General features: G+C 32.1%; 1 protein-coding gene across 2 annotated transcripts in view; it reads right to left on the bottom strand.

Annotated features, from left to right (window-relative positions):
- LOC114287454 (uncharacterized) overlaps nt 1–12,017 on the bottom strand; it is a 34,746-nt gene extending 22,729 nt beyond the window's left edge. The window contains exons 1-6 of one of the 2 annotated variants that reach the window (XM_082874146.1): nt 11,724–12,017; nt 6,741–6,862; nt 6,358–6,417; nt 4,895–5,014; nt 4,473–4,592; nt 881–1,022 (exon numbers count right to left, since the gene is read on the bottom strand). In XM_082874146.1, the coding sequence (XP_082730272.1) occupies nt 881–1,022; nt 4,473–4,592; nt 4,895–5,014; nt 6,358–6,417; nt 6,741–6,862; nt 11,724–11,759 (600 nt within the window). In that variant the 5' untranslated portion in view covers nt 11,760–12,017. The remainder of the gene's footprint in view (nt 1–880; nt 1,023–4,472; nt 4,593–4,894; nt 5,015–6,357; nt 6,418–6,740; nt 6,863–11,723) is intronic. The other variant, XM_082874147.1, reaches the window with a different exon arrangement.
- Nucleotides 12,018–17,039: the final 5,022 nt, after the last annotated feature.

The following is a 17,039-nucleotide window of genomic DNA, read 5'->3' as shown; positions in this document are numbered from 1 at the left end:
TTGATTGCCATTTTGTTCGGGAACAAGTGCTTGCTAAACGGCTGTCTCTTCATTATGTTCCCACCATTGATCAGTTGGCCGACATTTTTACCAAACCGTTGGCTGTCTCTCGGTTCTAGTATCTTAAAGACAAACTCATGGTGTCTTCACCCATGTGTTTGCAAGGGCCTGTTAAAGCAACCTCTATTGCAGCAGCTAGTTAGTTAGTTAGTAATTCTGTTATGTAGTTAATAAGATTGTTAGTAGTTTGTTAGTTTGTTATAGCTTGTTACAGATCATAACAGATTATCTGTTATTGTTTTGTATATATATGAACTGTGCTCATACATTTTCTTTTAATGAGAATAAGTTTACTGTTTTCCACACAATTTCATCACATTTTCTCTTCAAATAAATGGGGTGACATTAATGATTTTAAAAATAGATTGTTAAAAAATAAATATGATAAAATTATATATCTATGATTATTAAATTGGTCTAATTTTTTTCCATTGATAATCCATACAAAGGCCCAAAAAATAAACAGATAAAATCATCAAAATATACCTTGTGACGAGCTCACATGACCCAAACTAGATGTTCCAATCTTGTTGAACTCAAGAGAAGCTAGACTCTAAAATACAAAGCTAGCCACTAAAATATATATGATTTGCAAGCAAAAGCATATCATTCTCGAAGGTAAAATGCTATGTACTGAAAAAATATTGAAAGAGTTCAAAATATTTGAATTTACGGTGTAGATTTAAATATGATGCGATGAAAGTCATATATCTAAAATGAATTTGTTTTGCATATTTTAAATTTGATATATTTTTTTAAAAAAATTAAAAAAATATAATCAATGAAAAAAAAAATTAGAGATTGAATTGAATGGAAGTACCTCTCCTTTAAATTGAGGCTCCACAGGGTTAACAAGAAGGACTGCTTCTGGGTAGGCCAGTTCTTCACCTCTGCCAGGTAACCGGTCATCGGGCAAGGGCATGTACCTTTGCTTGTTATCTGCTATAGCCATGTACCTAAACCTACAAGCTCATAATATATACAACCAAAAAATAAAAATAAAAGATAAAAAATTATTGTTTGAAGTAATTATTTGCATGTATAACCTTTGATTTTTTTTTATTAATCAATTTCTTTATTCAATAATGTTAGAATAATCATGTTCTTTTTTTTCTTTTTTTTTTTTCTTTTATATTGTGTTTATCACATTATGTGTCAACGCTGTATTGATATAACAAGTCTCATCATTCATATTTGTTATCAGTATAGTACGATATTAATACATAACATAATAAGTAAGAGAATATAATCATCTTAGTTATTGTTCTTTACTAAATTTTTCGCTGAACAATTATAGCTTACTTTATAATCTGAAATAAAGACTCAAGTCTGTGAAATATTTTATGGGTAATGTTTGGGTGGTCACATATTTGGAGTATTATTTGATGTCAAAGTTGAAGTATAGATTAAAAATGAGTGTCACCTAATGAAGTGATGCATACCAAATTATCTCCAACCCTTATTTAAAATTTGCGTAAAAAATTTATTTGATAGAAAGCACTTTAATGGACAAATTTAAATATAAATTTGAATAAAAACTTTAATAATAACATAATTGTAAATTTGAAAGCTACAAAATGATTTTGCAAATTTTAATTAACAACATTTGAGTCTGTCTTGATTGAATTTTTTTTTTTAATTATAAAACTTAATTCGATATGAATTTGAATCAAAGACTTCGAGAATTTTTGATTAATTTTTACACAAACTTAAATTTAAGGGTAAATTTCATTTTATCCTATGTGATTTGAGCCATGTGTGGTTTGGCCCTTAATATTTAGAAATGACCACATAATCCTTATGTGGTTTGTAGACTAAAGTGTATTGTTAAAATTTCGTCCAACTTAACAGCAAGTGTGAAACACGTGATAAATATAAGGGATTATATGTTTATTTTTAAATTTCAATGTGATAAATTACACGTGAAATAAAGCATATTGGTTAAAGTGTACTTTACCTTCTAAATAAATGATGAAAATACAGCAGTGTTTTAGTATTTTTCATTAAATCATTAACGTACCCAACGGTACACTTCAATTCACAAATCAAAAGCGGGTTATGTGGTTATTTTCAAACGTTAAGGGACAAATTACATATGACCCAAATTATAAGGGGTATGACCCAAATTATAAGGGGTAAAGTAAAGTTTGCCCTTAATTTAATATGGTCTAGGCTCCTCTCCAGTTACTGAAGAGGGCTATTTGGCATTGGTGGACCCTAATCTAGCCTCATGTCAATAATTCAAAACGTTCAATGTGTAGAATCCGTTGAATATATCATCTCTGTAAAAAATCACTTGAATATCGATAATTACTTAATTTGATAGCATTTCTATTGCAATTTACTTCCAAAATTGTATTCGAAAATTGTTTTGATAATGTGATCTGATCAAGTGGTTAATGATATCCAATCAACATAAGATTTTGTAAGAATAATATACTCGATAGATTTTATATATTAAACGGTTTGAATTATCGACATGAGACCAAATTAGAACCCACCAATGCCGAACAGTCCTCTCCATTGGAGAGGAGCCGAGTCCATATGTAAGTTTCAGTAAAAAATTAGAAATGCCCTAAAACACTGGCTAGGCATTCTTACAAGATGAAAACTTTTTGATTGGTTTTGGAATGATAAATCAATTTCATGCTAAATCCAACCTATCGATTTTATTAATTGTTTTATTTTTCTATCATACACGTATTTAGAAACAAAATGAAAAAATACTCAAAAAAGTACAGACAATTTGAGATACATGAATTAAATTTACTTTAGTAAGTATGTCTTACACAATATTCACTACTTATTAAATTAAAAAAAAATATATATATATATATATATATATATTATCTTATATATTCAAATTCAAATTTAATTTTTTTTTTTTAAAAAAAAATGATTTTTAGATAGGGACGGAGCCAAAGAAGCCTAGAGAGGGTCACGTATCCCCTGAGTTTTGATTTTTTTTCTTCTTTCTTCGTTTCCATATGCAAATTGTATTATCGTTTTTATCTTAACATACTCTTTGATTACAGATTTTTCTGTATTGTTCATAACACATAATTATTTGATATTTTAGGAGTACTATGTGCATGTGCAGGGGCGGAGGCATTGAGGGGTCAGGGGGTCATATGCCCCCCGGGTTTTTGTTTTTTTTGCCAAAGATAAACAAAATATTTTAAATAAAAAATTTATAAAATAGTATTTAGAGTGAAATGCAATGACATTTTTAAAATTATGAAAACAACAATGGTTGTTTTGATTGAAAATAAATGGACTATGATAAGTCATATGAAAATTTTAATATAATGGTGAGTCTATCATACATAATTAATCTCAATGAAGATATAGAATTTATTGGATTGTTAATTACATTTGACATATGGGGTTCATCCTCTATGCGTTTATTTACTATTGGTTAGTGATATCACATGTCAATAATGACGTGGTATTATTGTTATATTGAATATTTACTCAATTTTTGTATAAAAAAATACTTTATCATTATATAATTTATTTTAAAACTTATATTCATGAATTTTTTATTTTTTATATTGTCCATGATACAATAGTTACAAATATTATTATTATTATTATTATTATCTTTCTTAAAGTTAATCATAAAAATTTATGTAAAATATTTTTGTAAAAATTTTGAATGTTGTAATTAATAAGTGCTCAATCTGATTTAATTTCTTGACTCCGCCATTGACTATGTGATATTGTCTATGTAATAGTCTAAACCAATAGTGTAGCGAGAAATCTTATGGATTTGATATAATAAACTCATCATTTTCAGGTAGTTATGAGACAATGGAAGACTTACTTAGTGTGTGAGTTGTGGTTTTTCATGCTGTGAGTATCAAGTAGGCAACGCCATATGGTATTCTAAGAATGTTTAATAATTTTCATTCAGAACACATCATTTATAAGTAATATCATTTCTCTAATATTTTTCCGGCGAATAAAAATTAAAAAGATTTAATTATAATTTGTGCTATAAATGATGTATTTTTATTTTCTAAAATTAGAAATTTTAATCCATAATTTTTTATGCTAAAATTGAGAACTTACATCACCATTCTGCACCGAACTATTTCACGTTATTATAGAATTTTGATTTGTTGCAATTAATAATGAATGTTTGATTTTTTACGCTTAAATTTAGCTCATAAAATTATTGTTATACTAATGTTGATCATAATTTTTTTTAAAAAAATTGTAATTAATAAATGTTTCATCTAACTTTATTTCGTAACTCCGTTACTGTTTTTAAATATGTAATATTTCTACTTTTTTTTATATAAAAAAAAGAAGTTAAATCTCTGTTATCAAACATGGACAATGTAATTATTCTCACAAATAATAAGGAGGAAAAAGATGAAGAAAATGAAGGTTATGAAAATAAATACTTGTCAATTTTAAGCATAAAAGCAATCCTGGTTTCGTAGAGGATGAAAGCAGGCATGTCCTCCAAGTGTTCATAAATGGCATATGAATAGAAACCAGAGCAACCACGAAGCATTATAAACCTATCAACAAACATTGTCACATCACCGTTATTGTTATCGTCATCGTCATCGTCATTGTTATAATTATATAATTTTATTTAATAGTATCAAAATACATATTAAAATCAATAATATAGTCAAATATAAAATAGTGTTAATTATCAATAAACAATGATATCAAAAGTCTAAAATATATTCAAAAATCACATCATACTCAATTAATATTATAAAGTAGTAAGTAAATAATATTAGCAAAAGAGGATTAATAAAAAAAAACATGAGAGAGAGAGAGAGAGAGAGAGAGAGAGAGAGAGAGGGAGGACCTTTTGTCAATGTTTAAGGGTGAGTGGTTGCCCTGAAGAGAGGTGTCCCATGGCCTTTTGAATGAGAGCTCCACTTGTTGTTTATTTTCCATTATCACCTCGAAGCTTGTTCCATTAAGTCTGCACATTCGTTGATCTTTGCGTTGGATTATTAATGGAAAATATCATATTAACTCTATAATTTAATTATATCTGTTTTTTTTTTTAAAAAAAAAAAATAGGTAAAAAATAAATGTTCATAATGCATTATATTAACATTGCATTCAACCAAATGGGGTTAGTATTGGTCTCCCCACCTACTTGTAAGTCTCATTCTTTGTATATTAATTGATTTTCATTACTATAATTATAATTCATTGAATTTTATTATAATATTTTATATGAATCAAATCTAAAAATAATATATAAAAAAAAACATTGCATTCATCTTAGAGTAAGGCTAGCTGGCCCAATCTAGTAGGAGTTGAGAAAATTGTTTTAGCTGGCCCAATCAAATCTGATCTGACCGATGAATGTCCATCCTAACTAAGCTACCACTTGGGCACAAATTTTAATTAAAAAATGGCACCCCACCTAAGTCTAATCCCCTTTTTTAAGTCTAAAAACAAAACTATTTTTTTGTTAAGTTTGATTATTAATTTTTCAGCTAAAAACGGTAAAAGAGTAATGTTTAAATGATATTTTATTGCAATTGATTTAATTTTTTTGGTAATTTAAATTTTAGATTTCCTTTGATATTGTTTTCTTGTTGTAAACTAGAGTAATTATACTGTGACAAATATTAAATTTTATCTTTTTAAGTTGTTATAATGATTTTTTTTTTTGGTATTACACCTTTAGATTTTTTTTTTAATTATTATTTTAGAGTTTGCTAAATTATAAAACAAGATAGTCCTAATTTTATCTTTTTGAGTTTTCTAATGATTTATTTTTAATCTATATAAGCAATGTTTAGTAGGTAATTATAGTAATAATTATATATGCAAGTAAATTTTATGTAGATATTAGCAAATATGTATTGTGGGTTCTTACCATATTATTTATAAATTTTATTTTATTGTATAAATATGTATATAGAGCCTTATCTTAAGAGGTTGCTTAGGATAAAACAAACCTAAGGCCGGACTATCCTAGTGGAATGTGTGGGCCTCGTGTAGAGTATGCAATGCAATTAACATGGTATTTAGGACCCACTATAGAAAAAAAATAAATTAATTAACGCCATGTTTGGTTTGAATTTCTAAGACTATTTTTAGAATTTTTTTTTGAAAAAATAAAAATTAGTTTGACATCAAAAAGATATTTTAAAAATTTCAAAAATTATTTCCTCCCTCCTAAAATATAAAACTATATAAAAATGATAAATATTTTAAAAAATTTTTCATTAAATTAATTTTTATTTTTTATTTTTCTAAAAATAAATTTTCAAAAGTCAGAGAGAGAGAGAGAGAGAGAGTCATTACACATCAAATTGGCCTCTTGTTCCAATGTTTCCTGGTTTAGCCCAATTAAGGTCCCAGAACCTGCACATTAATTCCACCACAAAAATAAATCATTCCAAGCCTCCAAGGGGGTCTCTATTTGCCTCTTTTCTTTGCTTGTTAAAATTTTAGTTTTACCAATAAATGATATATTCTTCCAAAATTTTCATACATAATCATTTTCAGAATGTTGGGTCAATGTTCAATTTTGATATTAAAACATTTTTAATGTTTATTTTTATTTTTAAATAACAGTTATGTTATTCTGTCACATCCTTTAATATATAGTTTTTTATTTATATATTATTATTCATATAATATTTAAAAGGCGAAAATATGAACGCGTTGGAAGGTAATGTAGGTACCCCCCATTGAGTTGGGGATTATGAAGTTCAAGCAAATTGTCAATTCCATTATATTGAATTCCAATGATAGCTCCTCCTGGTACTGATAATGTCAATTTCAGTATTCCATTATCCATCACCACCTGCATTCAACCAAAAATATATTAATATTTCTCAATTATATTTTTTTGACAAATATATCTTAATGCCATTACTGTCGAAAATTTATTTTTTTAAAATGTTATTCAACTAATATTATTGCTAGTCCTGCTACAGATTCCCATGACCCCCACACGTTTGGGAGAGAGACGGAGGAGAGAGAGAGAGGGAAAAAAAAAAAAGGCAATGAGTGGTCCCCAATCAATTAGGGGTCATGGGGGTTACAAAAATTAAGAGTCTCAAACATTTTTGTATGATTGCCAAATTTATTTGTTCAATTGTTTTCATGGCAAGGTTCAAATAGCTCATCATACAATTTACTAGTAAAAGCACGAAATCATTGAAAAACAACTCTAACATGTGATTTAGTTCTATTCATGATTTTCTTTTTTAATATGCACACAATTTAACAATATAATCATAATAAGTGTAATTATATATTTTGAGAAATAAAATAATTTTTAATTTTTATATTTCATGATTCAATATTCAATTCTAATAATTGTAATGTACTTCAAAATTTTGTATTATAATTTTTAAAAGCTTTCTAATTTATTTGTGAATTTAGGTCTCATTTGGGAATATGCTATTTTAGAAGCTTTTTGATTTTTTGGTTAAAATATGAGTTAAATTTTTTTTTTTTTGTATATTTGAAATGAATTTTTGATTTTTTACGAAAAGATGTGTAAAAAGTAGAGAAAAAAATGAATCTGACTTTTTTGTATAGGTTGTTAATTTTTTTAAGTAACTTTTTGACTTTTAACCTAAAATATTAGAAAAAGTTGTCAAACGAGACCTTACAAAAAGTCCAAATTAAAGGTCATATTAGGCTCATGTGGGCCAGGTTAGGTCTGAAGCCCATAAGCCCATGCTTTTAAGTCCATGGGTATAGCGTAAGTTTTAGAAATATGGCATGAGCCGGCTTGAACCCAACCCATTGATTGGATGACGCCCATGGGTCTGGGCCTTAAATTTTAAGTCAGGCTGACCCATTGCCGAGGCTTAACTTCAAGGACAAAAAATATAATTAACCTTATAAAGATTTATCTCTATTTGATTGTATCTATTTAGCAAATATTAAATACGTATTTGCGAGCATTCAAAAAATATAGGGCAATTAAAAAAAAAAAATCCAAAGTTTTAGTCAGGGGCAAAGCTATAGTACTCAACTTCGAATTTTTCTTAGACTAGCCTGGTTTAGGAATAGGCTATTTTATTAATTTTTTGATTTTTTTATGAAAAAATATGTAGAAAAGTAAAAAGAGTGAAATGATAATTTATAATGATTTTTTGATTTTTTGACTAAAAATAAAAGTTATCAAATGAGAATTAAATGTCAACTTTCCCCAAAATGTTTGAGATTTTATAAATTTAACCAGTAAAATTAGTTAAAAGAAAAGAGAATTGTTATTCATATTTTATTTTATCATATATACATTCTAAAAATTTGTTTTTAAGGTTTAAAATTATATATGTATGATTGCATACATTAAAATATAATTTTTGGAAAAAATTTATAAAGAATTGTAGTGAAAATAATAACTATATTTGTCATTCTCATTAATTCTACTAATCACAAACAGTGGCAGAGGGAGCATGGGACCAGGGAGGTCACGTGCCCCCGCTAGATTTTGAGAATTTTTTATTTTTTATTTTGCAAACATAAAGAAAATATTTTAAATAAAAAATTATAAAAATATTATTAGAATGAAATGTCAATGACATTTTAAAAATTATGAGACTAATAATGGTTATTTTGATTGAAAATGAAGAGACTACTATAAATAAACCGTATTAGCTATGAAAATTTCTTAATGTAACGGCAATGTCATTATTAGTAATATGCAAGTATAAGTAATCTCATTATAAAGATATGAAATTTATTGAATTGTTAGTTATATTTGACATGTGAGATTCATTCTCTATGTGTTTATTTACCATTAGTGGGTGATATCAAATACCAATGATGACGTGGTATTACGATCATATTGAATTTTTAATCAAATTTTGTATCAAAAAATAATTTATCATTATATAATTTATTTTAAGGTTTATATCCATTTTTTTTTTGTATTGTTCATGATACACTAGTTACGAATAATAGTCAGCTTGTTTGTTTCCAGTTTTTAGAAAACAATTTTCAGAAAATTTTACTTTTATATTTTTTGTATTTTAATGTTTTGAATGAATTTTTTTAATATTTTAAGTAATTTTTTTTTTTTAATTTTTAGTGACACCTAACATAAATACACTTAAAAAAATATAATATTTGTGAAAAAAATATTTAAAAAATACGTTAAATAAAAAAAATACAACAAAAAAAATGAAAATTCACTATATTTTTTTTTTGTATTTTTGTGTATTTATTAATTTTTAAAAATATTTTACTATTTAGATACATTTAAGTAAGGTGCATCTAAAAAAGTAAAAAAATTACTTAAAATTCAAAAAATATTCACTAAAAAAAATACGAAAAACAAAAAAACTCAGTTTTCAAAAAACTGAATTCAGAAAACTGAAACCAAACACACTGATTGTTATTATTATTATTTTTTTTTTGATGTTTCTTGAAACCAATCGTAAAAACTTGCGTGAAATATTTTTGTTAAAATTATTGTAATTAATAAGTATTCCCTCTAATTTAATTTTCTGACTACGCCACTTATCACAAAAAAAATTATCAAAAGATCTTTTATTTTGTTGTAATTTATTAAAAACCCAATAACTGATCTTCTTTTTTTTTTTTTTTTTTTTTTTTTTAAATTTTGTTTAGAGTAAACAACACATTTGGCCTAGTGATTGTATAGTACCATTTTTGTGGTGGGAGATTGTGTGCTCAAATTCTCTAGAGAGGAGAGGAGTTTGAATTCTTCATGGTGTTTATTTCTCCATCATCATTATATACCGATTTCAAAAAATGAAAACTTGCGGATGATTGTCTAAGCGTAGATCTTTGCTTGATTTTGTTAAACTATTAATGCCTCAATTTTTGTTTTGGGTTTTGATACAAAGCCCGAATATAGGGGCTCGAATTTGGCTCGAAATTAGGGAGAAGAAGAAGGAGGTGGAGGAGGAGAAGAAGGAGGAGGAGAACTGGACTGGAGGGGCCAACAAAATCGGGCGGAGGTGGAGGCGGAGGTGGACGTGGAGGTGGAAGTGGAGGCGGAGGCGGAGGCAGCGGCGGGTGGAGGCAGAGGTGGAGGCGGGGCTGCGATGCCGACGAGTTGGGACGTCGACGAGCTGCGATGACGTCTCTCTCACCTCTATGTTCTCTCTCTCGCCTCTGTTCAACTCAACGAAAAAGAAGGATGAAAAGGAAGAAAAGAAAAGGAAGAAAAAAAAAATTCAAAACCCAAAACGACGTCGTTTTGGGTTTTGAGCCAATTCGAGCCCCTAATTTCGGGCCCTTAAACATTATTCTTTTGTTTTATAGATAATTTAACAAATTTAACTACTTTTGTGATGTGATTAGAAATATATAATATTATAGTGTAAAATCTGATTTTGACATAAATTGTGTAGAGTTTATGTTGACATAATGATAATGGCGATACTTGTTAAATGATACCACTAAACTAAAATCCTAGTTATCTCACTGGCTTTAGCTTTGTAACAAAATAAATTTTGAGTTTTTAATTTTGTCAATTTAAATTCTAATCTTTTTATTTATTTTCATTTTAAATTATTCATCTATTTTTGTTAAGAAAAATTGACGGAAAAAGAATATTTTAACCATTAATGTAGGCATACATTATCCAAAGTACATTTTCATTGAGTTTAATATTTATTTTTCTTAACGAAAATAGATAAATGGTTTAAATTGAAAATAATTCAAAAATTTAGAATTTAAATTAATAAAATTAGAAACTCAAGGTTTATATTATTACAAGACTCAAACCTTGAGTTTTATTTTTTATTTTTTTTTTCAAACATATAAACATTCATGAAAAAATAAAATTCCAGAGTTGTGATTGTATTAAAGATTTATATAAATTTAAGTAAGAAAAAGAGGATGCAATGAAAAATAAGAGCATTTGTTATTCAAGACAAAAAATTAGACCTACTTTTTAAGGCTAATGATGTAATAATCAATTAAAATATTAAAAGTAACACTCTCTCTTATATTTTCTATAATTATCAACTAATTATATCACTTACATATCATTAGGTTTAGAAAACAGATTTTTAAAAGTGAACTTGTATATCATTTTTTGAAAAGTGCTTGTTTTCACTTTTCAGAAAATACTTTTCAAAAAATTCTACATTCTTATTTTCCGTGTTTTTTTATTTTTATTGAATTTTTTTAATATTTTAAGTAATTTTTTTACTTTTTAGACACACTTAACAAAAATACACATACAAAGTAAAAAAATTGTAAAAAAAATCTTTTAAAAATTCACTAAATACTAAAAATGCAAAAAAATACAAGAATTCAATACATTTTTTGTATTTTTATGTATTTATTAATTTTTTAAAATATTTTTCCACAAATTTTTTACTTTTTAAATACAAACTAAGATGCATCTAAAAAAGTAAAAAAAAATGTTTAAAATTTTAAAAATATTCACTAAAAACAAAAGAATACGAAAACCAAAACACTCAGTTTTCAAAAAACTTAATTCAAAAAACTCAAACCAAACACACTTATCCATTTTTCGAAATGCAAATTGTTTAACAACTCTTAAAATTATCATTCACAACGGTTGTAAATGATTCATCATTCCATAAAGAAAGAAATTAAGAAATAATTATTTTATTCAAATTCACATAAATCAAACAGTACTTAAAAATAATGAATAAAAACAAGAGAGAAAATTTGAAAAAAGATAATAGAAGGAGAATTACACGATCATCTTGAATCTGCAACTGCACATCAGCCATTGATGCAATGCCCTCCTTCTTCTGATCCCCTGCAACTTCTTCAGCGCAATGATAATCGGAAAACTGTTTCCTGAAATCTCTAATATATAATGCTTTTATGAGCTAAAAAATCTCTCAATAAAACCCATATGGTGATGATGATTTGGAGAAGTAAAATTGATGCAATTACCATTTACGTTTCTCTTTATTCTGGTGAGGCAACATAGAAGAAGAAGAAGAAGAAGAAGAAGAAGCTTCAAGGCTTGTAATTGTTGTTGCTTGAAGTAAAATTATGATTAAGAATATTAGTGGATTGGCTTGAAAGAGAGACAAAAAAACCATCTTTTTCTTTTCATTTCCTTCCATAGGAAGATCTCGTGACTTGAACGTTACTTCTGTTAGTCTATTGAGAAAGTATGCACTAATTAGTCTATTTGATTTTTATTAGTTTAAAATAGTAAATTATATTACTTGTCTTTATATATATATTTTTTGGTCATTTTGAAATTTGTAATTTTAATTAGTCGGATTTTGATTCTGAATTTTTTAGTTTTGCTCATTTGACTAAATTGACTTCAATCGTTAGTACTTTTCTCAATAGACTAATTAGTGCAAAATTTAAAATTAAGAGATAAATTTGAGTGAATTAAAAATATATTGACTAAAATAACAATAAAAAATAATATAAGGATGTCCGATATAATTTGGCCTAGTTTAAACAATTACAAATGCACCCCTTAAAGCTTGTTGAAAATATAAATTACCCCATCCGATTTTAGAATTACATTATGTTCCTAAAAATTTCTAATTTTATAATAAATGACCCTTTTATTAATAAATTATCAAATCTTAACAATTTTTAATGATGTTAGAAATTTATTTCAATTAATAATTCAGGTAATTTAATTATTGTATAAGAGAATAGTTATAAATTCCTTTTTTAATTAATTTTGTTAAATAAAAATAATCTAACAAGGGGATATTTATAATTTTTCAAATCACATGAGGCAATATGTATTTTAAGTAAATCTCAGAAAATATATTTATAATTTACCCATAAATAATAGGATACACAACTTTTATGTTGATATTAAAAAAAAAATGGTAGGAATGTCACAATGAATGATATAAAACTTTGTTTTTTTTTTTTTTTTTTTTTATAAAAAATAACGTTAGTATATTAGTATAATTAGATTATATTCGGCATTACTCCATCAACTTGAATCCTTAAGGTCCCAGATCACCGCATATGACTATTAAACTGATAATTATACCGATATAAAAGCTTTGTTTAAAGACTACTAAATGACCTCTAGTATGACTATGGTAATGTTATACAAGAGAACTTATTCGGTGGTGCTGGAACATGGCCAATTGGTGACCTACAAGTGTTGTGATTAATGGTGGTGGTAAGATTCATAACTTTTTGTATTAAAAGATGAAGGAAATAATATAAGGGCTTGACAATTAGTGATTAGTTAGGTACACCTAATAAATTTTCATTATACAAACATTGATTATACATAAAAGCTTGACACATACTTAACGATATGTTTCATTTATATTTATTTATTGAAAATTAAAATCTATTATTATATTCATAATTACAAAACATGTCATTTACACGGTATTATTAAGTTCTTAATGAAATTTTGTCTGAATGTCATTTATGCGTAGACAAATAGAATTTTTGATATTTGGGATGCTTTCATATCAAACAAAAACACTAACCATATGATTGATCACCGGGCCATTAAAAATTCAATGGAGACAAAACTATGCTACCAACCTGTACGGGGAGTAAATATTTCACGGAGTCCATACTTTTTTCGTCCAAACTCTTTGTCTATCCGATCGACCTGCGAGCACAACGGCGGTGAGCTACCCGGCAGTGTATGGCCGAAAAACCCCTCCGACGGTCAAGTTAGCACACACACTCATGGAGAGAGAGAGGAAGAGAGAGATAAATTACAAAGAGCGTTTCTCACCAAATGATGTTCCATCCACGGCATGAGGGGCGCAATCATGCTTGTATACTTTCTGTCAGCACAAATCCAGCGAACACCACCTAACCAAACCACAGACAACATTAGCGGGAAGTCGACAGCCCGGCGGCATCACCCTGGCCTCCTTCAACCGAGCTACTTAACGAGTCCAACAGTGCCACTCGCCAAGCTCCATCACAACCGAGCTTGGTAGCACTCCAGTACGGCCGAGCTCCAGACAGGTTAAGTTGATCCGTGAGAGACCTTTCTGCCGAACTACATGCGTGAACAATAAGCCTGGGTTGACAAACGATCATCTCAGCCGAATGGGCCCTGGACCTTAACCGAGCAATCCACTCTAGTTCAGCCAACGTTAGCTCGGCCCAAACACGCTCGGACCTCTTTTTAGCCCGGTCATTACCACGGCCCAAAGCAAGATTATGAAATCTCCCTCACAATTGCACCTTAATTCTGTCCGTATTTGCGTGATCGGAATTACATTATAAGGCCGGGCTAGACTTTTCGCTCGGTGGTTTACTTCGCTCGGTCGGTGAGCAAGGTCAGCTCGGCGACTTTCTTCTTAGCGAGCAAGATCAGCTCGGCAAGGAACTCCAAGGTCGGCGGGCAAGGTCCGCTCCGCGACTTGCTTCTTGGCGAGTAAGATCAGCTTAGCAAGGAACTCCATGGTCGACGCGTAAGGTCCGCTCCGCGACTTGCTTCTTGGCGAGCAAGATCAGCTCGGCAAGGAACTCCATAGTCGACGAGAAAGGTCCGCTCGGCGACTTACCTCTTGGCAAGCAAGATTAGCTCGACAAGGAACTCAAAGGTAGGTGAGCAAGGTCAGCTCGGCGACTTTTTTCATGGCGAGCAAGATCAGCTCGGCAAGGAACTCTAAAGTTGATTAAAACCATCAAAAAATCTCTTGTCGAGTAAAATCCATCCGGCAAGGAATTCCAAAGTTGATAAAATCATCAACAGACCTCTTGCCGAGTAAAACTCGTCCGGCAAGGAATTCCAAAGTCGCGAGCAAGGTCTGCTCGCGCAACTTGCTTCTTGGTGAGCAAGATCAGCTCGGCAAGCAACTCCAAGGTCGGCGAGCAAGGTTTGCTCGGCGACTTACTTCTTGACGAGCAAGATTAGCTCGGCAAGGAACTCCAAGGTCAGCGAGTAAGGTCCGCTCGGCGACTTACCTCTTGGCGAGCAAGATCAGCTCGGTGAGGAACTCAAAGGTCGGCAAGCAAGGTCAGCTCGCCGACTTTCTTCTTGCTGAGTAAGACCAGCTCGGCAAGGAACTCCAAGGTCGCGAGCAAGGTCCGCTCGGCGACTTGCATCTTGGCTAGCAAGATCAGCTCGGCAAGGAACTCCAAGGTCGGCAAGCAAGGTCTGCTCGGCGACTTACCTCTTCGCAAGCAAGATCAGCTCGGCAAGGAACTCAAAGGTAGGCGAGCAAGGTCAGCTCGGCGACTTTCTTCTTGGCTAGCAAGATCAGCTCGGCAAGAAACTCTAAAGTTGATTAAAACCATCAACAAACCTCTTTCCGAGTAAAATCCATCTGGCAAGGAATTCCAAAGTTGATAAAATCATCAACAGACCTCTTGCCGAGTAAAACCCGTCCGGTAAGGAATTCGAAAGTCACGAGCAAGGTCCGCCCGGCGACTTACTTCTTGGCGAGCAAGATCAGCTCGGCAAGAAACTCCAAGGTTGGTGAGCAAGGTCCGCTCAACGACTTACTTCTTGGCGAGCAAGATCAGCTCGGCAAGGAACTCCAAGGTTAGCGAGCAAGGTTCGCTCAACGACTTACTTCTTGGCGAGAAAGATCAGCTCGGCAAGGAACTCCAAGGTCGGCAAACAAGGTCCGCTCGGCGACTTACCTCTTAGCGAGCAAGATTAGCTCGGCAAGGAACTAAAAGGTCGGCGAGCAAGGTCAGCTCGGTGACTTTCTTCTTGGCGAGCAAGACCAGCTTGGCAAGGAACTCCAAAGTCGCGAGCAATGTCCGCTCGGTGACTTGCTTCTTGGCGAGCAAGATCAGCTCGACAAGGAACTCCAAGGTCGGCAAGCAAGGTCCGCTCAGCGACTTACCTCTTGGCAAGCGAGATCAGCTCGGCAAGGAACTCAGAGATAGGTGAGCAAGGTCAACTCAATGACTTTCTTCTTGGCGAGCAAGATCAGCTCGGCAAGGAATTCCAAGGTCGGCGAACAAGGTCCGCTTGGCGACTTACCACTTGGCGAGCAAGATCAGCTCGGCAAGGAACTCCAAGGTCAGCGAGCAAGGTCCGCTCGGCGACTTACTTCTTTGGTGAGCAAGATCAGCTCGGCAAGGAACTCCAAGATCGGAGAGCAATGTCCACTCGACGACTGGCTTTTGGGCGAGCAAGATCAGCTCGGCAAGGAACTCCAAGGTCGGTGAGCAAGGTCCGTTCGGAGACTTACCTCTTGGCGAGCAAGATCAGCTTGGCAAAGAACTCCAAGGTCGGCGAGCAAGGTCCACTCGGCGACTTACCTCTTGGCAAGCAAGATCAGCTCGGTAAGAAACTCAAAGGTAGGCGAGCAAGGTCAGCTCGGCGACTTTCTTCTTAGCGAGCAAGATCAGCTCGGCAAGGAACTCCAAGGTCGGCGAGCAAGGTCCCTCCGCAACTTCCTTCTTGGCGAGTAACATCAGCTCGACAAGGAACTCCAAGGTCGGCGAGCAAGGTCTGCTCGGCGACTTTCTCTTTGGCGAGCAAGATCAGCTCGGTAAGGAACTCGAAGCTCGGCGAGTAAGGTCTGCTCCGCGACTTGTTTCTTGGCGAGCAAGATTAGCTCGGCAAGGAACTCCAAGGTCGGGGAGCAAGGTCATCTCAGCGACTTTCTTCTTGGCGAACAAGATCAGCTCGGCAAGGAACTCCAAGGTCGGTGAGCAAGATCAGCTCGGCGACTTTCTTCTTGGCGAACAAGATCAGCTTGGCAAGGAACTCTAAGGTCGGTGAGCAAGGTTCGCTCCGCGACTTGCTTCTTGGCGAGCAAGATCAGCTCAGCAAGAAGCTCCAAGGTCGGCGAGCAAGGTCAACTCGGCGACTTTCTTCTTGGCGAGCAAGATCAGCTCGGCAAGGAACTCTAAGAGCGGGAGCAAGGTCTGCTCCGCGACTTGCTTCTTGGCAAGCAAGATCAGCTCGGCAAGGAACTCCGAGGTTGGCGAGCAAGGTCAGCTCGGCGACTTTCTTCTTGGCGAGCAAGATCAGCTCGGCAAGGAACTCTATGAGCGGGAGCAAGGTCCGCTCCGCGACTTGCTTCTTGGCCAGCAAGATCAGCTCGGCAAGGAACTCCAAGGTCGACGAG

The sequence above is a fragment of the Camellia sinensis genome, chromosome 6, assembly GCF_055761805.1.
Source record: "Camellia sinensis isolate YWXY chromosome 6, ASM5576180v1, whole genome shotgun sequence".
In the NCBI taxonomy this organism is placed as follows: Eukaryota; Viridiplantae; Streptophyta; class Magnoliopsida; order Ericales; family Theaceae; genus Camellia; species Camellia sinensis.
The sequence above is the reverse complement of the archived record's forward strand: the minus strand, read 5'-3'. Positions and strand labels throughout refer to the sequence as shown.